Source organism: Panthera uncia (assembly GCF_023721935.1).
Source record: "Panthera uncia isolate 11264 chromosome B3 unlocalized genomic scaffold, Puncia_PCG_1.0 HiC_scaffold_1, whole genome shotgun sequence".
Classification (NCBI taxonomy): Eukaryota; Metazoa; Chordata; class Mammalia; order Carnivora; family Felidae; genus Panthera; species Panthera uncia.
This window is the reverse complement of record NW_026057582.1, coordinates 5417918-5442914: the sequence shown is the minus strand read 5'-3', so window position 1 is coordinate 5442914 and position 24997 is coordinate 5417918. Positions and strand designations below refer to the sequence as shown.

Genomic DNA, 24997 nt, shown 5'->3' with positions numbered 1-24997 from the left:
GTTCACGTTCATTGTGCACCCCGACCACCGTGGCAAGACCCCCAACTGCGCTCATTCCCGGACCCCCACGCCCTGCCCCCGATCAGGCAGCAGCACGGCCGGCGAATGAAGGGAGACCTTGGGGACGCTCCCAGGCCCATGTCCAAATGTGGTCTGCTCTCCCACCTCGAGCTGCATTCCCGCTGCCCGTTTGAGCCACTGTGCGCCCCAACGGGAAACAGGAGGGGAGAGCTACAAGCTGGGGGCCCCACGGTCCTCATGAGCAAAAGGAGAGGGGGGCTGCCTCTTCTTAGGGGCGTTAGGAGGATGGGGTGGCCTGAGCAAAGCTTGCCAAGTGACCGGTGGGAAACACTGGCAAGTCACAGGAGCAGGGCCAACGGTAATCTCCCAGGCAGCAAGCACACTTGCAAAGAAATGGCAGCCATGTGGGCATCGGGCACGGGGCACCCGAGGGTTCTCGACAGCCCGGCGGCCTCCTTCTTGTCCCTCCCCTCTCCCCTTGCCTCCGCTTCTGCACACACTGGTGCTCAGCCGTGGCCACCCCATCGCAGTGGCCACGCGGCGGAGCCTCCGGATGATGAGCAGGTACTTCCAGTGGCTCCATTTCACAGGGAAGGAAACTGAGACCCAGCCCAGGGTCACATATTCCCACCCAGGCACCTTGAGAACAAGGACGGAGCACGGTCCCACAGGGCCCACGGCTCTCCGCACAGTACGCATCCGCAGTGACATTTCGTTTCAAGCACAAATCGGCACCACAGAGCCCCGAGAAGGGGTGCAGAAGCCAGGGATCAGAGCACAACCACAGAACGTCTCAAGCCTGGGGCACACGGAGGCGTGTCCCAACCGCAGATGGCAACACTGAGGGCCCAAGAAGCTGAACGTTCAGGGCTCCTCGGAGCAAAAACTCTGCCGCCGAGTCACATCGTCCGTTTCACGCGGCTTCAGCTGGACGGTGACCCCCTCCCCGGTTTGCAGTCTGAACTCAAGGAGGTAACAGGGCCTAGCGGGCAGAGCATCAAGGACCCAGAGCTCGTGTCACACGCAGCCTGTGCCCCGGTGACCCACCCAGATGAGGAAGGCGTTCGACGGGGTGATCTCTTGCGACCCCTGGTCCTAGGTCAGCAGCCAGGAAGTCAAGCCTCAGGTCCGCTGAGGCGAACCCACGTCTGGACTACTCCACTCCACGTGGAGGGCCCCAGCCTCCTCGGCCACGTGCTCTGAGATGTCTGATGTCGGTGGCCAGCGCTGGCTCCTCACATCCACTGACTGCTTTAAGGCGCTGCATCCAGTGCCGCATTAAAAATTAATTACACATGCTATTTTATTGCCAGTGCATAATGTAATGAGCACCAGCTGTGCTAAACAGCCAAACTCCTTTTTAAGACAGCTATAAAAAAAAAAGAAGAAAGAAAGAAAAGAGGAAGAAAGAAAGAAAGAAAGAAAGAGAAAGAAAGAAAGAAACTGCACTTCCAAATGCCTCTCCTGTCAGAGCAGGGAAACAGCAACATCTTGTACGGATTTGAACAGAATTCTTTGATTTAGCTCTGCCTTCAGAACGTCCGAAGGGCCGGCCCAGAGTGAAATGGGATCTGGCGTGGCTGCAGTGGTCTCCTCTCCGGGACGCTGCTGGGACCCCTTTTATCCGAGGACAGTCATGCCGGTAGGTGCCCCTGCCTCAGTCTCGCCCCCCTCCCCCACTAGGCAGCACTGAGCTCTGTCTGGTCCCTGGAGACCCAGCGCCTTTGGATCCCGTAGGTGTCGGAGCAGACGCGACTTCCCGGGTAGAGGGCTTTCCTGGGGTGCTCCCAGGCCCTGCTGCCCTCTGCCCCCTCCCTCCATCCCCGGGGCTTTGCAGCTCTCCGTGGCTTCTCCTGGTACCTCCCCCAGTCACGAAAGGAGGCATCTGGGCTCTAGAGACAGGCGGTCCAGGGCAGCCTCTGCAGCGGTGTGATCCCAAGAGGCAGGAGGACACCACAACAGAACGCGGAACAGGCAAGAATCACTCATGGGTTGTAAATGCTGGCCCACCGGCCCCCTCGGCAAGGTAGACATCGCAAGGCGTACAGATGACTCTTTAAATTTTTAATGACTCCCCCGCGAGCCCTTTTTCTGCAGCGAGCCAGCCCCCATTGACACCGGGACCCGGTTAGCCCAGGCAGACTCACAGCAAATGCAACTTCGCGAAGGAAATCGCAAGAGCACGTCGCGAACCTTCCCCAGACGGAGTGCTTCTGTCCACACGCGTTCCCCCAACGCTCACTTCTCTTCTTCACCCCCATACTCACCCCTCCCTCCAGAGTCTCCAGGGAGGCCCTCATGCCCTACTGGGGCGCCCCTGCACCCCCTGCACCAGGAGAGAGGCGGCGAGCCGGTGGGGGCCTGGCTGGTGCTGCCACCCCGGTCGGCATCACCCTCTGGCTTCCCACTGATCCTCTGGTGTTAATCAAACCCAGTCCAGAATGAAACTACAGCGTGCTTCTTGTTCTGGTATAAAAAGTGCAAAGCACAGACCATATCATTAACATAAAACTTCCAGAAATAAGGCCACTTTCCACACAGACTGTATTAATTGCATCAAGCTTCCACATCTAGGGTGGTCTAGTCCACAGTGTCCCATTGGATGGCTCCGGTTATAAAAACCGACACAAATGAACACTGGGATATAACTGAAGGAGGACACGATACCGTCTACTGTTAAACCCTACTATTTACTTACAGGTATTTTTGTATCTTTATTGTCCCTTTAACCCATGCCAAGAAACCCCAGATTAGTTAAATAACACAGCAAGCACAATTTCAGTAGAAAAGTAAATTGAATTTAACTTTACAAGATTGCCCTGTGATTTCAGCATCTGCTAATGGCTGCAACTGACTCCTTCCATTAAATCCAAACACTTCCACTCCCGTGAGACCTTGAACTTCACCAGGCGCGTGTATCAATCACTGTGGCTGATGACCGTTTGTGGCTTTTAAATACGCAATGACGTTTCTCGGTTCCCTGTCCACCTCACGATGCTGGTACATGATCTGAGCCAGCCAAGAGGCTGAAGGCCTCTAAGAGTGGAAACTGGAGGTCCAGCTTGAAGGAAAACTCCACACGGCGCGGGACACGTAACGACGTGGTGTTGTAAAACCCGTTCTGCTCGAGCATGAATCAGAACTTCCACAGGGCTTACTCAGCGTGAGGCACTGGGCTCGGCACCTGGCATATATGACCTCATCCGATCCTGAAAACAATCTTGCAAGGCATGTACATGTACTATCATTACCCCCATTTTATAGGTGAGGAAACTGAGGAGCGAGGAGGGAAATGACTTGCCCAAGGTCACAAAGCCATAAAGGGCAGCAGCCTTCACGCAGGCAGTGGGTACGTTCTAACGACTGCCTGCCACTCTTAGAAACCTCAGAAAGGGGAAAGGTTCAGGGGAGCCAAAGCCCAGAGGTTTTCAAACCGTTCTCTGAACACCCCACCCCTGCCCTGGGAACCTTAACCAAGTCACGTGCCCAGTCATCCACAGCAGCCTGTAACCGAAACTGCAATGATCAGTATCGTCTGGTTTAGAAGTCGAACGTGGAGTCTCATTTTTAAACGTCATGTCAATAGATGATATGATGCCTAGGTAAGTGTATATAGGCATATATATTTTTTTATTACAGAAGAGGAAACAGGCCCAGAGAGGGAGACTGGCTTATTCAAGGTTACCGGCCAGGTGGCGCAAAGGCCGGGACCACAGGCCGAGGACGCCACGGGCGCGCCCTGGAGTGGTTCCTACATGAAATTTCTCGGGGGAGAAACTTCAGTTTCCAGGAATGCCCAGACTCAAAGCCCCCCCGCGCCCCCATTATTTCAGCAGAGTCAAAAAGCAACAAAGAGCCCAAATCCCTTCTCCCCACCGTGACCATCAGGAGGTCTGGGGTTGGGGTCCTGGGAGGCGGGGCTGTCTGGGACACCAGCAGCCAGAGAGATACACAAACACACAAACCTGTGTGGCTTTCTCCCCCATAAAATCACATCCTTCTATAAATAACTCTGAACGCATTCACGGGCATGCAATTAACCTGTGTGAAACACGGTTACTCCGGGGTTTTCCGTATTAATTTGAAGAGATAGGTTCAGTGCATCCTGATCTGCAAAGAGACAAAACAAAGTGAGGACGGTGGCCCCTCTCCGTCTTTACAGAGGACTGCTTCTTCCTAACGGGTTACTGTGGATTTAATGACTGCATTCCAACTACTAATTAAATAGGCACTAAAAACACTTCAGCAAACAGCCCAGTGCCAGGGACAGAAGCCACAAAGGGACAAAAACCTTCGGAGCAGGATATTTTCAGGTATTGAAACTGATCAGAAAGGATGGGGGGAACAACCCAGAGCAGACTAACGAACGGGGACCCGACAGGGAACGAAGACGGTGCTGGAAGTCACGGCCCAGCTAGCACCAGAGGCCGAGGACAGGCCTCTGAAGAGGGTGAGGAAGGGGGGTCCCAGAGACCCCAGGAACAGAGCCCACCCTGCCTCACCCTCCTCCCTGAGCACCGACATCAATTTGGGGGCTGCTCACGGACTCTAAGCCTTCAGAGTATCAAGCTCTAAAACCCAAGAAGGCCTCTAAGCCAGCAGAGCCGGTACGAAAGATGAAGCAGGTTCTGGACGATCAGCCAGGGTCAAATCCCACCTCCGCCCTCCCATCCCCTGCAAAGCGTCCTCTCTGAGGGACCCTGATCCCGCTCTCCCCATCTCCACTCATGCAAGCTGCCAGAGGCCAGGGGTCCACCGTGCCTGACTCCTTGGCTTGCCCAGTGCCACAAACTAGGTGCCCAAGAAAGGGCTTTTCGTTAAGAATGAATGAATGGACGTGAGCTATCCGACCTCCACATCTCCGAGCCTCATGTCTTCATCTGTAAAGTGGGGAGAGTGACGTCCTAAGGTTCCTATGAGAATTGAATCCAAGAAGGCACACGAAAGGCCCAGCGCACTGGCTACACAGCAGACCCTCCACGCACGGTCCCTAGAAGGAAGTGGGCGGTAGGGCGGCTGCGGGCGAGCGTGTGAGCACATCCAGCGCGAACACCCCTGGATGCAGGCGGGGGCACGAGGCTCCGTGGGAAGAGGGTGACCTGGGTGGGAGGCATCCCGAAGACAGCCACTCAGCCTCCCCGGACCTCTGCTTCCCCATCTGCAAAATGGGGATTTAACAGCTCCCGCTCAGCACGGCGGCAGCTTCTAAGCAGAGCCAGAGCCAGCAGAGGGTTAAGCAAAGCCCCGGGTGCACCTCTGCCGGGGAAATCATGTTTCTGTACCGCAGACCTTGACCGAGTCTAGTCATAAACACTCAGGCTGATCTTTGATAGCGCGACCCCCCGCGTGGTTGCAGGGGCTGCAGCACTAATTACAGGAAGCCACGAGAGCAGGGCAACCGCCCAGACGAAGCAGGCATCCCTCGCTCAGCAAGCAGGGATCACAGCACGGACCTACAGAGCTGGGGCGGGAGCCCCAATCCCCCAGGGGCACTAGGGTGGCCGCGAGCAGGGAGCTGGCTTCTTTGCCAGTGGTGCCGACCCCTTCCCGGACATGTTTAGTCTTTGCTTTGTGACCTCCAGGTATAAGTCCACCAGACATCGGAGCGGGAGCTGCTGAAGGCTGCAGGCCACCTGACCAGCAGGAAGGCCTAGGGACTTCTGGCCCCTGCAGCCAGGGCCACCTGGCTCCGCCACGGACAGTCCCTCCAGACAGTTTCAATTAAAGCACAATCTGTCCAGTAACAATCGTTTTCCTTTCTCTACCCAAATCAAGGGAAAGCCTGTAAGACGTCTGGGGACAAAGCTGAGACCAACTGAATCTGCCCCAGCTCTGCACCCACCCTTCTCCTTTCCTGGCCCCTGCCTGGAAACCAGGCCTCAGGACCCTCACCACCACCTGTGTCTACGTCAGCATCCTGGCACCAGGCCCTGACCAGGAGAGGAGGGGGCGGGAGGCCTCGGCCTGCCATTTCCAGGGACCCTGGGCCACAGCACGAGTGCGGGTCGTGTTCGGGAAGAGAGATGGGGAGGGTGATGGAAAACAGGTCTTTCCGCTGTGCTGACCCCCCGTCTGCCCATCTGTATACTGCGCAGCCGCAAAGACCTGCAGAGAGGCGCACAGTAGGCGTGTGCACAGCCCCACCCCACAGGAACCCCACAAGGCTTCACCCCCTCCCACTGCCACAGCTGAAGGGCTCCTTCAGAGTGACTCTTCTGTCTCAGAGTTAATGGGCAACACATTCTGGCCAAGAGAAACTCAGCATTTTGGACGGCTCCAGCGATGGACACGGGCAGCCAGGGAGGGAATCTTCTCCCAGGGCTGCCTTCGGGGAGGGGGGCAGTGACTGGGGTGGGGGAGAGGGGATGGCCGTGGCGGGGGCAGAAGAAAACCTCAGATGTTAAGCGTTATCCAATTAAGGTTTAGCTAAACAGCCCAAAGAGATGAAATCTGGAAGCTGAAGGAATGCATTCTGGGAGTGAGACCCTCGCAAAGGGCGGAGGCGTCCGGGGACCTCCTAAGTGATGGGGACAGGGGCACCAGTGTGCAGTTCCGCTGACGTCCTTCACCACTTCCCCGGTGCCCCACTGGGGTGGGACCACACATCCTCCCTGGGTCCCCACCTTGCCCAGCCCACCTGGGAGAGGCAGCGGCCGGCCCTGCCCAGGGCACACCCCGCCACCCCTGGGACCCCGCCCCCCCCACCACCGCGGCCGTCTGTTACCTGACAACTGACACTGGCATCCAAAGGGAGCCTCCGTCTGACCCTCACCCTGAGTCCCGTCACCCGAGACCGGGCGTGCGCTGCAGCACGGCAGGGGGAAGCAGGGCGGCGGGGCGCCCAGGGTGCGCAGAGGTGGAGTGATCACGGATGAGTGAGGGTGGGAGGAGGCAGCTATGGGGGCCGTCGCTGGCAGCTGGGCAGGCCTGCACGGCCCTGGAGAAAAAACAATAAAAAAGACTGGTCAGTCGGGCCCTGGACCGTACAAGGGACCCGGGGTGCGGGACAGGGGCCCGGGGCAGAGGGCTGCAGGCCACCCTTCCAGAGTGGGAGGCCCCGGGATGCCAGGCTTCCCTGCAGGGAAGGCACCTGGGCACAGGCTGGGGGAGTGGGTAAGAGGCCATGGGAAGTGGGGGGTGAGGGGTGAGGGGGTCCTACTTCCACAGCTGCCAGGTTGGGCCGTCTTGGGACCAGACTCCCATCCCTGGGTGGGCGGGGGCAAAAGAAGCTGTCAGGGCCCCTGTACCCAGGAAGACCCCCACCCGCCATGTGGGGGCTTCCAGAGTGTTCTGGATCTGTCTTCCTCTGGGGATTCGTTCCCAGAAATCTGGGCCACCCCCCCTCTGGAAGAGCTGGGAAGCGCCAAGCCACCACCATTGGCCCTATCAGGACGGGCTGTGTGTTCAGGCCTCGAACACCTCAGTCTACCTCTGAGCACCTGGGCACCAGTTAGCCTGCGGCCTGGCGGACGGCCAGCTGGTGTCTCTCTCCAGCCCAGCGTCCTCTTTAACAACTTGAGCAGAAAGCACACGGCCCACAAGCCCCCAGGCCTTTCGAGAGGCTTTGAACGCTCCCCCCCCCCCCCGCCCAACCAAGGCCCGGCCACCCCCCCCCCCCCCTCTTAACCCCCCCCCCCGGGCGGGGACCCCCCCGCCCCCCCCCCCCCCCGCCCCCCAGTCTAACAGCCACGACGCAGGGCCAGGAGCTTGGCTTGCCTCCGCCCAGCCCCACAGCTCGCAGGCTCCCCAGCAAGGCCTGCGTTTGATTTGGCCGTTTATCTTAAATGGCTAAGAGACCACCAGGGCAAAAGTCTGTGTGAAGCCCTTGCCAAAACCACAAGTGAAGAAGCCCGAATTCCCCGGGTAAATAATTGAGCAGGGAAGCATCAGGGAGACAAAAAGAAAACATCAACGAGATGAGGGGCAGCTGGGCCCCGGGCCAGCTCTGCCAAGGAGGCCACCCGAGGCCGCTCACCACCCCGCACGGATCTGCAGGGTGGAGGTCTGCCCACTTTGTGGCCCCCACAAGGGATTCCCCCATCCAGGAGAACCACGGGACCCTGCAAGCCCACTTCGAGCCAGGATCCTGTCAGTCCTCATCCTGAGTGAGCTTCCCAACACGTCCACGGGGCAGGGCTTGGGAGACCCACTGCGCAGACCAGGAAGCCGGTGACGTGACCACAGAAAACTGTAGACGCCAGCAGCCAGCCCCGCCAAACCCTGGCCGCCTGGCTCCGGGAACCAGAACTCTCTAGCTACAGCACCTGCCTCTACAAAACGTGTGCTATCCAGGGCTGGGGGCCTCAGGACCCCTGAGAAGCCCTGCAAATGTCCTGCCAAGAAGCCAAAGCCACGTGGACTCCCCTGGGCCAATGAGGACCTCGGATGAGGCTAAGCTCGGGACCCAGGGCATTGCTGAGCCCAGGACAGTCCCAGGAGAGCACGGCCAATGACCCCACACAGTTCCAGCCACACATTCCGTGCAAGCCTCCAAGTAAGGTAGACACCTAAGGCCAGTGTCACCTGCCTCCTCCCAGAAGCCTGCCCTGGCCAGTCCTTGCCTAAACCCCCACCCCAGCACTGGACACTGCACATTCGGCCCTGTCCTTGTCAGTCTGGCTTCGCCCCACGGAAGGCTTCCGACACGGCTTTGTGCAGAGCACCTACCACAGCAGGCAGTTCACCACCAATACGTCACTCAGCAGGGAAAACTGTCCCTGTCCCAGAGGGGGTGCTGGAGCTCCGGGAAATCTGGGACTTGGACCCAGTTGCATCTCCAAAGGCCGGATATGTCCCGCCAGCCCTCGGGCTGCAGCTGGGGTGGAGTGACTGGGGTGCCCTGGGATGCTGAGAAGAAGGGCCGCGTGGAGCAGAGGGAAGCTGGAGGGTCCCTGGGCTCAGTAAGGCCACGGGAGGCTGAAAAAGAGCAAACCCAGGCCTCCAGGCTCTGGGTGAAGCAGTGACACAGCCACCACCATTTACCATGGCTAAGAAAGAGTGACAGGAGTGTCCGGGGCCTGATGACTGTCTTCCCAAGTGGTGACAGAGCAGGACCTGGGTCTCCAAGGTTGCGAGGAAGGGTCAAAGGGCAGGTCCAGCCACAAACCTCTCCTTCTGGAAGGGCCAGGCTTAGGCCAGGGCCTGTAAAGGCAAAGTCATCCCCCAACTCAGGTAGCAGTGGGGGCCATGCTGCCCCCTGGAGGGGCTTCCAAAAGCCTCCTTAAGAATTCCAACCTCACTGAAGACCACCTGCTCTAGGGGCTGGCTCAGCGGAGGCAGGGAGAGGACAGCAAGAGCGAGTGGCTTCTAACCCTAAGCTGCCCACAGAGGACACTCCAGGTGCTCTCCGAGGACCTCCGACCTGGGGGGATCCCCCTCACCCGGAGCAACTTAAACCTGGAGCTCAGTCCAAAGGTGGATACTCCAGAAAACCTCTTCTGAAGCTAGAGCAAAAGCGGAAGGTGACCCCGAAAGCCACCCATCGTGTGATAGTCAATGTCCACAGTAGGCAAATCCATAGAGACAGAATGTAGACAAGAGGTTGCCAGTGGCTGGGGGCAGGGGCATGAAGGCTGGTGGGTGGACAAGAGGTGGCCAGTGGCTGGGGTTTCTGCTGGGGGTGATGAACGGTTCTGGAATTAGTGGTGGTGATGGTCGCACAACGCCGCGAATATACTCAAAATCACCAACTGCACACCTTAGGCGAGGACTGTCTCTGGCCTCAGCAGGCCTCCCAGGCCACCTCCCAGCCCTCACCGGTCCTCGAGGAAGAAGTGTCTGCATTCAGAAGTGCAGACAGGAAATCGAGAATGCACCTGACAGAGCACTTGAGGCAACACGCTGGCAACACAGAGGAAGCCCGGAGCTCAGAAGCAGCCTTGGAGCAGAGGGAGCAGAGGCGTGGGTCCAATCCCCTCTGCCATTTCCTGGCCACGTGACCTGGGGCGAGTCACCTTCTCGGAGCCCTGCCTCTAAAGGAAGGTCAGGGCAAGCCTGGCCGGAGCCTGGCTTCTAGCGAACACTCACTGGATAAACGGCTACTATGGTCCATTTATTTTCCACTCTGGAACTTTTCCTGCTCCCTGTGGGTCTTCCCACAGCCTGGCGGGGAATGCCTGCCGGGTGCTCTCCTGGCTCTGGAAAGCACCCGCAGAGCCCTGCAAGACACTCTTTTACAAACGATTCTAGGTGGGTTCCCCCTCTGGGATTGGAACAGCACCGAGGTATGTGGCACAGGGACACCAAGACGCCATGTCAGCTTTATTCAGGATCCAGGTGGCTTAAAAATAAAGCCCTGGCTGGCTCGATTCCTTGTCATGGAAGTTCACTTTCATTAGGGGAAAAAAAAAAAAAACAAAACAACGAATACACGTATCATAGTATTTAGGACCAGTGACCCCCACCCTCACAAATGAAGAAATGGAGGCTCACAGAGGTTAGAATGTTGCTCTAGAGGCCCCAAAAGGTCCAAAAATAAGATCCCTAAAAACGTTTCTTAGGCTCCAAATCAGGATGTAAGGCAGTTTGCAAGGCATCCTTTCCGTGGGGGTCTGGAACCTGCCGCGCTCTCTCCTAGAGGGGCCCTGCAGATAGATGTTCCTGCTTGGTACTCACACATGCGCACTACCCCGCGAGCACGCCCACGCCCACCGGCTTGTAGACACAAAAAAACGCGCCCGGAAAAGCCCGAGCCTGGTCGTGAGGGGAGCATGCACCTTTCCCAGTGCTGAATCCTCGGGCGCCCCTCCCACGCGGAGGGTTCCAGATTCCCGGCGAGCGCCAGGCGCTCGGGAAGACGCGGTGCAGGAGACGTGTATTTTTCTCCCTACTGGTGCTTTTCAATTGATACATTTTTTAAGCCAAGAACTCCTACTGATAGCGCAAAAATGAGTCATAGATCAAGGAGGGAGACAGACAGGGAGCGAGCGCTGGTGAGTGAGGGCCACTAGCAAGGAAACCTGACAATCCCCGCGCCCCCTCCCCCCCATGCCAAGACATTAATTCTCACAAGTCGGAGAAAATTACTATGCATGAATGCAAAAAGCATGATCAGGAGTAATTAACATGGCTTCATATGCAAATTTTATTAATGCAGAAGTACAAAGTCATTATGCAAATGAAACTTACGTCAACTCTCTTGACAAATATTCATCTCTGAGGCTCAAGTTTCTCCCTTTTTATTTATTTATTTAATTCCCCCCCCCTTTTTTTTCCTGGGTTCTTTTTTTTTTTTTTAAGAGGGGGTGCGGGGGTAGTGCTGGTGACCGCTTCAGCAGCAGCAAGCCATGAGGGCTGTTTGACAAGTTTGCAAAGTTGTTTTTCAACCGGAGAAATTTATTCTTGCATTGTTGATTTTTTTTTTTTTTTTTGTACAAGACAGCAGATAGGAGAAGAGGAAAAAATTAAAAAAAAAAATTAAAAAAAAAAAAAAAAAAAAAAAGCTCTGGGCAGCAGGCAGCCAATCAAAACGCCAGAGCCTGTAATGAGGGCGATTGATGGCTGTTTGGCTTTTACTGCAGGGTAATGAACTAGAATCCAGTCTGAGGAGGGGGGAAAATATGAATATTCATGAGACTGTGCTCCTGCCTTTGATGATTAAAGAAATTTTTAATATTCAAATAAGCGCTTGCCAAGTGATTAACAAAGAACATGCACGCAGAAATATGGAAATGTGAGCCGGGAAAGATTTGAGAGGCGAAGAGACTGCTGGAAAGGCAGCCCCAAATTTCATAAACAAGATCGGCAGATAACCCAACTCGCACGCGGGCAAATAAAAACATTTCTTTCGGATCGCTTAAATATTTTGCCAGCTACTTTGTCTTAAGGATGATCAAAATGCTATGTATGGGGGGGGGGGGGCGCGGGGAGAGAGACCGAGGAACCGAGGAACCAAGTAAAGTCAAATGCACTGCTCCCATGTAAGAAACATCCCAATTCTAACCCCCCTCCCCCCAACACCGACGGGAAATCAGGACTCTTTTTCCGGTTTGCTAGACAGAGAGGATGGAGGGAAGCCAGCTCAGGCTTGAAAACCCAATGCTTGAGGTTCAGGCCTGACTGTTTTGGGGCACCCACCGCCCAACAGTGATGGGGCCTGGGATGGCACATCAGGACGGGTGGTCATGAGTTGCTTCTAGGCTGGCCCAAAGGCCCGAGACCGTGGATGGTGAGATCTAGAGAGCTGAGGGGCTCCCCTGGAATCGGACCCTGGTCAAAACACATAAACAAGGTGGTCACGGCGAATAAACGGGGCACGTCTTGGGAAGTTGCAAGGACTCAGCCTTCCCACGGGGCCTGGCCTGGGCATCCTCAGAGCCACCGAGGGGAGAGCCCCACCGATGGCGTGCAGGCTTCATTAGCTGTGCGCTCGGGCCGCTGGCTCATACTTTAACAGCTCCACCATGGGTTCACATGGAAGCACATAATAACAGTATTAGCTGGTAAAATGATCCTGCAGTTAAAATACATCTAATTAGCAGCCGATGACATCCATTTTGGCAATTTCCTATTTGAAACAAGTGGAGCACCACCTTAAATGAGACAGGCAATGGCTACTCACCCCACAAGACCCAGCCTTCCCACCATTTGTCTCTCTCAGCTCTCTCTTTGGGGGGGGGGGGGGGGGGACAGCCGGAAGAGAGAAGGATTCTAAGCAGCCTTCTTTGTTACTCAATTTCAGAGCTACACCAGTTGGGGGGGGGGGACGGGGCACTCAGAAAATAAATTCCCTCACTCCACAGGTATCATTTAATGTCCTTTTCTTCATTTTTAACCACCAAGGGCTGGTAACCAGCAAACGCTAGAACTTGCTTTTTCATTTCGTTATAAAATACATCATCATCATCATCATCATCATCATCATCATGAACAACAAAGCAGAAAGGGAATCCAAGCATTTACGTGAACGCCATGTAAGTCACCATGAAAACCCCCAAATGTCAGGACAGGTCCCCAAGACAGGCCAAGGGAGCAGGCTGTGTGTGCAGCCCGGCTCAGCTCCGTGCACCAGAGCATTTGGGGGATCGAGAAATTCTCTGCGGGGAGCTGAGGCCACCAAGTCCCCACCTCCCACTTTTGGATCCTCCTTCTAAGTCAGGCCAAGTCTGAGTGCCCATCACGGGTCTCTGGTCCTTGCTGCAACGGCTTTGAGTTCGGGGGTGCACGTGTTAGCGTCCTTTAAAAGACAAGCAACAGAAAGGGGAAATGAGGTCTCACAGGGTTTGCACAGCTGTGTTTAAAGACATCCTTCAGGGCCATCACATGGGGGCCATAAAAACAAAGCTCCAATGGGAGCTGGGCCTTTACTCTGGCTTCCTGCTAAAAACGGCAGCCCTTTCACATGGCTGGGAGGGTGGGGATTCCTTCCCGTGCAGGTGAGAGGGCCTGCCTGGTTTCCCGACAGCCTAGAGAGGGCTACTGCGGGTGCCAGGCAGCGGGGAGCGGTGGGCTTGCCAAGGGCCTCCAAGAACATCTCTGGGCTTGAGGCCAATCCAACTGCCATTTCCCCAGTGACCATCCAGAGACCCCTACATGCCCTCATGGCCCTCGTGGACACCAGGGTGCCGAGAAGGCTGGGCCACCGAGCGGAGGCCAGAAGCAAATCCCTTCCAGCACCCCGAGACAGGCCACCTTCCGCCTCACGCCTCCCCCTTCGCGCACTCCTGAGATCTGTCACAGTGAATCACCGCTTCAACTATTTTTCGCTCCCCAGCATGCTGAACATTTAATGCATCCCCGAAAAGGGAGAGGCAAGGCAAAGCAATGACCGTGCCCTTCGACAACACTTCCACCAAGGTTTGGAAAGGGAAGGTCGTCCCCGGCCGCTGCATCCTGTAGTCAGAAGCAGGCACACACGCCCACCCCATCTCCGGGTCCAAAAGCACCTGTTTCAATGGCCACCGACCCCAATTTCCTCAAGATGCAAGAAGCCGAAACACTCTGGGGCAACGCCCTGGGCCAAGGATCTGTAAGGGTTACATCACAGATTTCAAAACCTTCTATGGCCCTTCCAAAAGGCCCGGTAAAGTAGCAAAGGAAATGTCAGGTGCTACTCGGGAGGAAGGATGTGTCTGAATCATATTCTGCCAACGCTTCAGGGTAAACTGATCAAGTGCTCGGGGCTGACCACTCCACCCCCAAGTGGACATCTGCCAGGGAAAACGTACAGCTTCAACTCTTCTGCTCATCATTCAGGGAAATCCCTAGAGCCCTCTCAGCTGCTGGAATGCAAATAAACCGCCATCATTTGTCCTCTGGCCGGGATGCTGAGGCCTCTGAACCACGGCTTTGAGACGCACACAGAAAAACAGACAGGAGTCCTCTCGGGTGACCTCAGCAGTCAGGGTCCACCAGATCGGGGCCCACGCTCCTGGAATGGGCAGGCCTGGGCACAACAGAAGGTGAAACCAGATGTTTCACCCGTTAGAAAAATGTGCATATGCACATCTAGTAGACAGAGATGATACATATATGCATATACACACAGACATGCATATATCAGCAACGTAGGCCACGTTCAAATGTCTCCATGCATACCGGGGAATCCACAGAGGCCAAGGACAAAGAGGAGTTGACAGATTCTCTGAATCTCACCATTAAAAACAGCTGGTCAATACCCAGCAGAGAAATTTGCCCCTTTTCCCCAGATTCAGACTTTCTGATCAGAGGCTGGGTAGCTGCTTCAGTCTTCCAGTTTCTGCCCTGGACTGCGATTTACCCAAGATCCTTCAGTCATGGCCTATTACGTTACACTAGGAGCCACTGACAGTACATCACGCACACCTTCCCAAAGCACTCCTGGAGACAAAGCGCATCCTATGAACTGAAGTAAAAAGCTGGATAAGTCATCTGGATTCCAAACATCTAGAATTTGGGACTTGGGGTCAGGACCCCATGCCCCTTTCCCAGATGGGCACTTTGTGGCCAGACTCCAATGATAGCCTTGGCCAGGCATCTCTTAGGCATGTCCCTCCCCATGAACACTCCCCGTGGAGTGCATTAGTTTAGAGTTGGTGGAGGGACAGGGAGGGACCTCAGTCAAGACAGAAGCCACATGTCACAGGAGGGAAATACACCACGAGATGACTCTTCAAGATTTGGTGCCTACAGTGAGTTTTAAACTAAGGACACTCCCCCCCCCCCCACCCCCATCAGCATCCACTGTGCCTGACATCTGAGGAATGACCTGGAAACACTGAATCCTGACACTTGTTAAAAAGCTGGTCCTCTACAGAACATGTTTAAAAACTGGTGAGTTCAAAAAGTTGTTGCGGTTTGCAGGCCCCACAAACTCCCAACACTGGCTTTGGCTCAGCCCCCACGCGCAGAGAACGCGATGTAGTAAATAGAAGGGGGAGGTCTGAACTCTGAGCATCCCACAGAATCGAGAATGAAAACAACTCAGCACAGCCAATAAAAAAGCACATCAAGAAAACAGAGTGCCCAGAAAGGAGGTTACTGCAAGGACTCCAAGCCAGAGGCAGCCAGGAAAAGGGACAGCAGTCCCAGGTACAGACAGAGTCGTGGATTTGAGGAATGTTGAGAGCATCATCAACCTTTATTAAGACTGGACTCTAAAATCCCTACCTGCACAGTAAGGGAATGTGCAACCATGAGGGCCAGCAGGGTTTCTTGTTTTAGAGGGAAAGAAATTGAACTTGGTGAGTAGGTGGGGAAGGAAGGAAGGAAGGAAGGAAGGAAGGAAGGAAGGAAGGAAGGAAGTAAGGAAGGAAGGAAAAAAGGAAGGAGAAGAAAGGAAGGGAGGGAGGGAGGGAGGGAAAGAAGGAAGGATGGAAGGAAGGAGGGGAAGGAGGAGGAGGAGGAGGAGGAGGAGGAGGAAGAAGGGAAGGATGAAAAAAGAAAGGAAAATAGGAGGAAAGAAAGAACAAATTGTAGAAAAGGAGTCACTGCTATAGTTTAAATGCATTTGTTGGTTTCACTTACATGTGTGAGAATTACGTGCAACCATGTCTAACATCAATAAAAAAATCCAGCTCTCCCCTGCCTTTTGCTGTTGACGGAGTCTTTTGTTTTTCTCTCCTTTTTCATTCTTCCTACCTCCTACTAATGGACATAGAGAATACTGAGGCGCGCTGCTTTGCATCCCGTAAGAACAAAATCTTTCTGTGGCCTCTTTATGTTTCCAAGCCAAGTCTGAAATGTCACTGCCTAAAACATTGAGCAGGCCTGTAATTACTTTCAACAAAGTAGCTCCTTTAAACGGAGTTTTCTGCATGTAGACGGCATGTAATATACATATTGTGAGCCTTCCTTTCAGCATGGGTAGCATTTGACCGCTACAATCACAAATTTTCTTCTAAGGGAGCAGGCTGACAGCCACCTTCTTCCTTGTTTTTTGACGTGAAATCCATTTTCTTCTCCTGACACACTGACGGTGATATGCAGTGTGTGCACAACAAAATTTGTAAAAATTAACACTTCGCGGGATTAATTGAATAAAGATTGTTAGCACATTAACACGGGGAATGCTGCTCCTTAGGCTTCAATCTAGCCACGCTCCCCGAGCCACTGCCAGTGTAACAGAGGTTTACAAGCAGCTGAGGTTTATGCCGCTATTTAATGTAATTAAAGAAACCGGTAGCACAGTCCTCCATGGAAATATCATTTCTATTGCAGGGTATTCCCATTAGAAATTGGGGGAAATCATAGCACGCGGACTTTGATTTTGTTGTAATTTTTTTTTTTTTTCCCCTTGGCTGTCTTTGAAACGGAGCCGATGTGCTGGGGCCTCAGACAGAACCCACTGCAGAAACCCAGCAAAGATTCCCGGATAAGACAAGCCTGGGGTAGGAGCGTTCAGCGTTGTCATTTTGTTTTTTTTTTTTTTTTTAATTGGTTTTTGAAACTGCTCAAAAAAAAAAAAAATGTTGTTTTTTTTTTTAATCTGTTGTCTCGGCTGCAATTCTCTGCCCAGCAAACAGCGTATCATGACAATGACTTTTCAGATTACCCCCCGCCCCGCCCCCCCTGCAAAGGACAGGGTGGATAAAGATGCAGAAAAAGGGAGGGGTCTCCCTGGCCACTCTTCTATATAAACAATGATAGCTCCAGACCCGGATCAGGACTAGAATCTAACGGTAACCTCAGAGGAAGAGCACAGAGCAGGCACTGCTCAAGAAGGCCTCAGAAACGAAACACACACAACCAACCAGAAAAAAAGAAAAACAGAATCTTTACACCACATCATCCAAAATGGCAGAGAAAATGAAGTCTTGGGGCTGAAGGGATGGGAGCCTGACTCAGCTCTCCAGGCCTAAGCATCCTCTCCTATCCGAAGGCTGCCTCCTGCCCTTGGAGCCAAGTGCAGACGAACGTGAGACCTGTCTCTAAACGTGCACCTGCTCCGCGCGTGTCCCTGTGCCACGGGGGTGACTGCATGGGATTTTTTTTTTTCTTCCCCAAGTGCATTTTAATGCTCTTATGCTACATCCTAATTTCTTGGGGGGAGGAAAAAAAACATCAGTGTCACTAAAAAAACGTCACTCTGTTTTGCAAAATCCAGCAGCTTCCTTGGCAGCAAGAAAGGCTGGCTGGCATTATCCCCTCATTTGACAAAACTACTATTTCTGGGCATGTGCTCAAAAACAGGTAGGAAGCAAATGCTGAGAAATAAGGAAGTAAAAACAGGCAACAGATTTTTCACTACCAAGAATGCCAAGCGTAAACACGATTTATTTAGCTGTGTTTAACGTGCCTGTCCTCTATGCAACTAGGAGCCCACTTGGGTTGAAGGAAGGGTGGGGAGGAGGGGACAGGAAGAGGGAGCAGGGGACAACGGGGACAGAGAGAGGAGGCAGGCGGTTCTGTACGAGGACTTCCTAAACGGTTCGGTTCAGTTTTAGGAGAACAAGATTCTTCTGCCCCGAAATACACGCATGTGTCAAAAGAAGGCAACACTAATATGCCAGTTAATTAACGAGCCGCCACTAACAAAGATACAAGACCCAGCTCCTGCAAACAATATTTACATGGGCGTCGCGCAATCTTCTTGCCCACTTCCCCGGTCTTTCTGCAAAGCCTTGGTCTGGGGGCTGGGACAGGCGCTGAGGCCCCTCAAGCTGGTGGGAGGGGGTTCTGAGCTTCGAAGTCCAGACACGGGGGAGAGGGGGGAAGTATTGCTGCCCTCCCTGCCCATCCTCACAGGGCCACGTGGAACTGAGCGAGATCTGTATTCAATTAAGGAGCACCAGACAGCTTCTGGCTCCTTGCCTGCACCAAAGCAGGCTACGGGTATCTGCTGTGCCCCCCCACCCTACCCTGGCTCTAATGCTAGGGAACAAGGGCTCTATCAAGTCCCCGGTGGAGAAGGCAGAGTGCCACGCTGCCCCCCCTCCCCCGCCAACCCCCAAACTCAAGCCTGGGGTCTGAGTCCTGCCAGGGTGAACCAACAAAATACATAAAGCAAGCATCTGTATTTTCTAACTGGTGAGACTAAACCAGAGGTTTTGGGCCCTGCCAGAGGTCCTTCCTTTTAAAAATCTAATTCAGGTTCCACTCAGCATTGGCTGGAAAAAAGGAACCAAGCCTCATCAAAAGATAAACAACAACCCAAAAGTAAGATGGAGACCCAAAAGGACAGTCAGGGCTCCCCGTTTCCCCAGTGAAGGTGCCATTTCAGAACAGCCAGCTGTGTGCTCTGGGAGCATAAATGCCTATTTTTGTTAGCTTTGAGAGGTGGTGGCCAAAAAAAAAAAAAAAAAAAAAAAAAAAAAAGGAGAATTTCCTCACCAGTCTGCACCGACTTCCTTCCTCCTCTGCACCTAACAAGACTGTGCACTTAAATGCTGCCTGCTGTATGCATTCCTCTGCACCCCCAAGTCTACACCCCCTCTGCCCAACCCCTGTCCTTCTGGGGCCACACTCCAAACGTCAGTAAAGATACCTCTTCTGGTATATTCAGGTCAAGAGTAACAGCTAACCCCACTCCGTGTTAAGATTCTGAATCACGTGACAGTCCCCAACAGGAACAAAGAGCTGGGGTGGCGTGTCAGTCCCCCAAAATGAATGGCAATCGGGGAGAGGTATTTCCTACTGGTATTAGGTTACTAAATTGAAAATTCAAGCCCTCCCCCTTAGACTCCCCCCTAAATCCCCTAATTCTTCCTCCTTGCATTGAAAATGACATGCTACACAAGTAGCTATTTGATTCCTTTCCCTTTTGCAAATTAGTCACCCTGCCCCCGTGGACTGAACAACATTAGAGTCTATACTTTTGCGATGTCTCTGAAATCAGCAATTACTTCACTCTCGCGGAATGGTTGGTTTTCGTATCTGGATACGGTGGCAGAAACATAATCAATTGGAGATCCCCATTTTATAGGTGAAGAAACTAAGACACGAACTGATCTGCCCGGGGCCGTTTAGGAACAAACACATCTGAGACTGTGTGAACATCCTGATTCCGGTGCTTCCACGAGTTCAGTGGCCCCTAACACTCCAGTGGCAGCAAAAAGGGGTCGAAAGGCTAACCGGGGCTCAGGTGCGCTGCTCCGGGAGGCCACGCTTCTAGAAAATCCTACACAGAAATCTCGATTTCTCAAATAAAACTGAAGATGTTTAACTGCATCTCCAAAGGAGGCCTCTGCCGGATCCCTCTAGATAACAATTCCATTGGTATTTCAACAGCATCAGGGCTGACAAAACCCCCCATTCCCAAGCAAATGTCCCACACGTGGCTCCTGAATAAAGCAGGGCAAATCACCTGCACCTCGCAGACCGGCCTAGTGGCTTAGAGACAACACAAAGCAGCCCACCCCGTCATTCAGACACAAACTGGTGTGTGCCCTCAGAAGGCACGAGGGCACCCAGGCAGGGCTACAGAATCCTCTCTTCCAGGAGGATTCTAGACCAGAGAACTTCCGCTGCCCTGCCCCAAGGCTTAACCTAAAACTAGAGGGAGAAATCACCCATAATTTTTATCACTGTGGAGTCGTCAAAATAAAGAAGGCAGAGATAAGCTGGCTTCCTCCTCCTCCTCCTCCGTGTAATAGCCATTAAGTCAGCCAACCACACAGTTACCTGCCAACAGGAACAATTCCCCCCATAGGCACCTTGTTTCCAAAAATCCTAAAATGTATCACATCCCTCTAAAGGGACTGCAGAGACCTAGGATAGGGCCCCTCAAACACACACACACATAATTAGTGTTTCATCTTTCTTTCTGTAAAGGAATCCGGTAACATAAATATTAATCAAACACGAGAATCTGCCTTTCCAGTCTGGGACCATTACGAGTGCCGGATTGTGATCTTTACAGATATTTACAGATATTCAAAGGCAGATTCTATCTTGTTGGAACTGTTATAAATGGACGTCTGAGAAATCACCGAGCAAGTTCAGGCAGATATGAAAACCTTCCTGTCCAGGACTGCCAGCAGCTTTGAGTTCCCAAGTGTTGAATTTGTTACCTTTTCTGTAGGCCTTTCAAAAAAATAAATTGACAAATGCCTTCAGATTCCTCCAGAAGAAAAGCAAGCTGCTCAAAGTTCGGGATAGCTAAATCTGAGATTTAAGATTGACTCTTACTCTAAATGCCATGAAGGCATTGTTTACAAAATAGTTTAGCCTTTGATAGCACAGAAAGTGCGATATTCTGTTATGATTTGGGTCAGCCCAAATCATAAATAAATATGTATATACATATTTTTAAAATTTACCTCGACTCCTGTTACAGCAAATGTATTCCGTTTGGTTCAGACCTATTTCTGAATAATGGAAAATAGAGACGTGGTTCCAACTGTAGCCTAGAAAAGCTGTCACAGTGAAGGTAAACTTTTAATCTTCTATAGGCAAACAGCATACATTTTTATTTCTGGAGTAACAGCTTTGGGAAAATGTTTGAACATTTTCTTAAGAGCTTTGTGGTAAATACATTGGGTGTCCAACCACTGCTTTTCTGGGTCTTTAAGGGTCTGTTGGAGTGCTTTAAACAATTGGAGGCCAATTTTTAAGAAGCAAAAATAAAGAGAGACTCCTAGCAAGGTGACCATTTGCATACAAATTCTCTTTCGGGGGGTGCTTATTGTAAGAGAAGTCGGGCTGGAGGAAGGACTGACATTAATTCCCTGTAATTCCACGAGGCTTTGTGCCCTACTCTACTAGAGGGTTCCATTCCCACACAATTGGGAAAACACTTTTGTTCTTGAGTGTTTTAAAATCCCAGCCCCCAGGAATTCCCTCTAGAAAAGCAGGCTCTCCCTCCTCCCCCCACCGGGGGGTGGGGGGTGTGGAAAGCTACAAAGAAAACCACTTTGGGACGGGACTGTTTGCCCTGGATGGACACAAACGCACAAAGGAACTCTTTGAGGCTCCCTGCAAACGGGCCTCACCTGGATCCGGGGAACTGCCGGGCTCTGTCGGGCCAAGGTGGGCTGATGCCGGGCTCGGTCGGGCGCGACCCTTTCAGAGCGTTGGCGGCGGGCGGAGAAGGGATCCCGGGGCGCCCCCGGGACCCAAGACAAATGCCCGGGAAGGAACGCCACCCCAGACAGGAGCCCCGCCCCTCGCGCGCTGGTTTTGAGGCTGGGGCCACTGGCGGGAGTTTTCAGGGGTCCTGAAATGCAATTCCCCACGCCCGGGAAGGTCACTAGTCAGGGCGCGCGCCTGGGGGTCCGGGAGGGGAAGGAGGGTGGAGGAGGGGCGGGCCCGAGCGCACAAAGGGGCCCCGGGCCGGCGGGCTCCCCGCCCTTGACCTTGGGTCTCCGCCTCCATCCATCTCCGCCCGCTGCCAGGGAAGGGGGCTGGCCCGGGGCCAAGGGCGAGCTCGCAGGGCTGCTGCCGGGCGGGGGCCGACAAGGGGCCGCCGGGGGCGGGGGGAAGGGGCTCGGAAAAAAAAGACTCGAGGGCTGCAGAGGGCTCCGAGGAAACCTGCATTCCAACTCCCCCGGCTCCCTCTGGAGCCAGGTCCCGGGGAGGCTCCGATTCACTGCACGCCTCCCACCCCACCCCCCCCCCCAAAGCAAAAGTTGCTGGAATGCACCGAGGAAGCCCCCTCCCCTGGGCTAACCCTACGACTCGCCCACTCCCCGCCCCCCTCGGACCCGGGCCGAGAGGGGGAGGGGAGCTGTCACGGGAGGAAGAAAGAAGCGCGCCTTCCCGGCGAGGCCAGACGCGGGCAGGGTCAGCTGCGCCTCCGCCCGCCCCTCGCCGCCCCGCTCGGGCAGCTGGCCCATTAAGCCCCCGAATTATGCATGGACCTGGAGCCCCCTCGGCCCTCCCGCCCCAAGAAGACACAATCAACGTGCGCGGCGGGCCAGGGCCGGGAGAGCAGAAGAGACGTGGCTGATGGTCGCCTAACCGCGCGCCCCGGGGCGCAGGCTGGAGAGGCCGCGGGCGAATCTGCGAGGCCGGCTGCCCGGAGGGGACCAGGCGCGCCCAAAGGCCCGGGAGCGGCGCCTCAGAGCCCCCCGCGGGACCGCAGCCGGCCGGATGGGGGGTGGGCACCGACCGCGGAGAAGGCCCCCCGGTGCAATCACGGTGTTGCCAGTGTCCGACCGTTTCCGCGCGGGGTCCGCCTGAGCCGTGCACCACCCGCCTCGGGTGTGCCCGGGCTTGGAAGTGAGAGGAGGGGAGACTTACGGACCCCAACCCTGGAGCCCCCCCAGGGGCGGGGCCTGAAGTCCCCGACCGGCCTGTCAGGAATTCTGCCCCTGCCCCCTCCCACGTGGAAGGGAATGATTTGCTAAAGGCGGCACCGTCAGGGACGGAGGCGAGGAGGCCAGGCGTGGGGAGGGTCGCTGGAGATCCCGAGAGGGGGCAAGATGAGTCTTGAAAGTTGCAAGATGAGTCTTGAAAGTTGCAACCGTCGGGGCACAGGGGGCATTGCGTTGGTGGTGAGGCAGGTGGCGCCTGGTTTCATGGGAGCAGAAGTTCAGTCTCAGGATTGGTTGGATTCTGATGTCCAACTCCCCACCGCTCCCCATAGTCTTAGAAGGCGCCCCCCCACCAGGGACCCCCAGCACTAGGCAGCCCCGAGGGTCTCGCGTCCTCCACTAAATGCCATTTTCGGTGTCCCGAATGGCTGTGCTGTGGGAAAGCAAGTCCCGGACATCGGAGTGTGGAACTTGTTTGCTATCTTGGGCCCTGTTTGTTTCTGGAAATGAGTTCCCTCTCGCTTTTCCTTCCCCTCAAAAGCAAAAGCCAGGTCAGGAAAATTATATACTTCTTTTTCCCAGCGAATAAAGGCGCCTCCTTTGCAGGGAAAGTTTTACAAGCCAATGATGTCAATGATGCAAGGAGAAGACCACACTGTTTAGGTTTCTTAATTGGCTGGCTTTGAACTCTCGGTGGGAGGGGGAAGGAATCCACTCTGGCTCCCTTGGAGAACTTAGTTTTGTGGGGTCTACCAACCTCAATCAAACGTTTTAGCCAGTTGCTGGGGTGGGAAGGGGTCATCAAAGCTTTGTCCTGTTTCTCCATAAGGGAAACAAAGAACCCTAGATGGCTAGAGAGGAAGCCCAGGACAGGCAGTCCCTGGCCACCACCCCCCCCTCAAGGGGGGACCCCTAGAACCCAGCTGGGGGACTACATTCTCCAGATGCCATGCTTTGCCCGGAAAAGTCTTTAAAACAAAGCCAGTGAGTGCTTTCTCTATGACTTTCAAGGATTCCTTTGGTACCTGAAGTCAGAAAAGCTGAATTGTGCTTTCTGGACACTGCAGGGTTGGACAGATGTCGTCACTGGAGCTTCCTCACAATCCAGGCACAGGGGCTAACAAGGGGCAGGGCTCTGTTCATGGGGGTTCATCATGGGTGGGCACTGACCCACACACCTGTTTGTACCTTTGAGTCTGGATTTATCTGCCTGCATCTAAGGCTGTGTCCACACTTGCAACCAGAAGGTTATGGAAGGTGTGCGGGTACCCAGCCCCGGGGCGGTCAACAGCCCTGATCAAACGTTGCCTTGGCTTAGAAAACTAGGTGGCTGTCCTGAGCTGAGAGGTTCACCCTGCCCTCGGCATTGCATCTGAACAGCTGTCTTCTCTCCACAGCAGGAATGGGGGGTTCTGACTTCTCACCTCCAACAAAAGGCCATTTTGTTGATATCCTTCTACCCAAAGGAGCCTGGGGTCCCAGTTTTCATGCAGTTGGGACCAGCAGCAAGCACTCTCCCAACCTAACTCTCATCAAGTGATTACTCATTCTCCTGTCACACATTCATCCCCCCACCCCCACCCCAGCACAGAATCATCCTTCCTAAGCCATCCCCTCTCCTCCAGATCAAAACCAGCAGACCACCAGGAGGGCCCTAAGGAAACCCACTTAAAAACAAAATACAAACAGGGGCGCCTGGGTGGCTCAGTCGGTTAAGCGTCCGACTTCAGCTCAGGTCATGATCTCACGGTTCGTGAGTTCAAGCCCCATGTCAGGCTCTGTGCTGACAGCTCAGAGCCTGGAGCCTGCTTTGGATTCCATCTCTCTCTCTCTCTCTCTCTCTCTCTCTCTCTCTGTGCCCCTCCCTGCTCACACACACTCTCTCTCATTCTCTCTCTCTCAAAAATGAATAAACTTAAAAAAAAAATTGTTTAAAAAAATTTAAAAAACAAAATACAAATGAAACCTAGGGGTACCCGGGTGGCTGAGTAGGTTAAGCGGCCAATTTCAGCTCAGGTCATGATTTCATGGCTCATGAGTTTGGCCCCACATCAGGCTCTGCTTGGAGCCTGCTTGGGATTCCCTCTCTTCCTCTCACTGCCCCTTAGCCATTCTCATGCGCACACGTGTTCTCTCTCCCAAAACAAATAAATAAAAATGAAAAAAATAAAACAAGGGGCGCCTGGGTGGCTCTGTCGGTCGGGTGTCTGACTTCGGCTCAGGTCATGATCTCGCGGTTTGTGAGTTTGAGCCCCACGTCCGGCTCTAGGGCTGATGGCTCGGAGTCCGGAGCCTGCTTTGGATTCTGTTTCTCCCCTCTCTTTGTTCCTCCCCCACTCACGCTCTGTCTCTGTCTCTCTCTCAAA

At 54.0% G+C, this 24997-nt stretch overlaps 1 protein-coding gene across 4 annotated transcripts in view; it reads right to left on the bottom strand.

The window, feature by feature from the left end:
- The window catches only part of BCL11B (BCL11 transcription factor B), a 92541-nt gene that overhangs the window by 44052 nt on the left and 23492 nt on the right, over positions 1-24997 (bottom strand). For 2 of the 4 annotated variants that reach the window (XM_049612176.1, XM_049612177.1), the window contains exon 3: positions 6746-6958. The exons of the other annotated variants lie outside the window; for them this stretch is intronic. In XM_049612176.1, coding sequence (XP_049468133.1) covers positions 6746-6958 — 213 coding nt within the window. The remainder of the gene's footprint in view (positions 1-6745; positions 6959-24997) is intronic. 4 annotated transcript variants of the gene reach the window in all.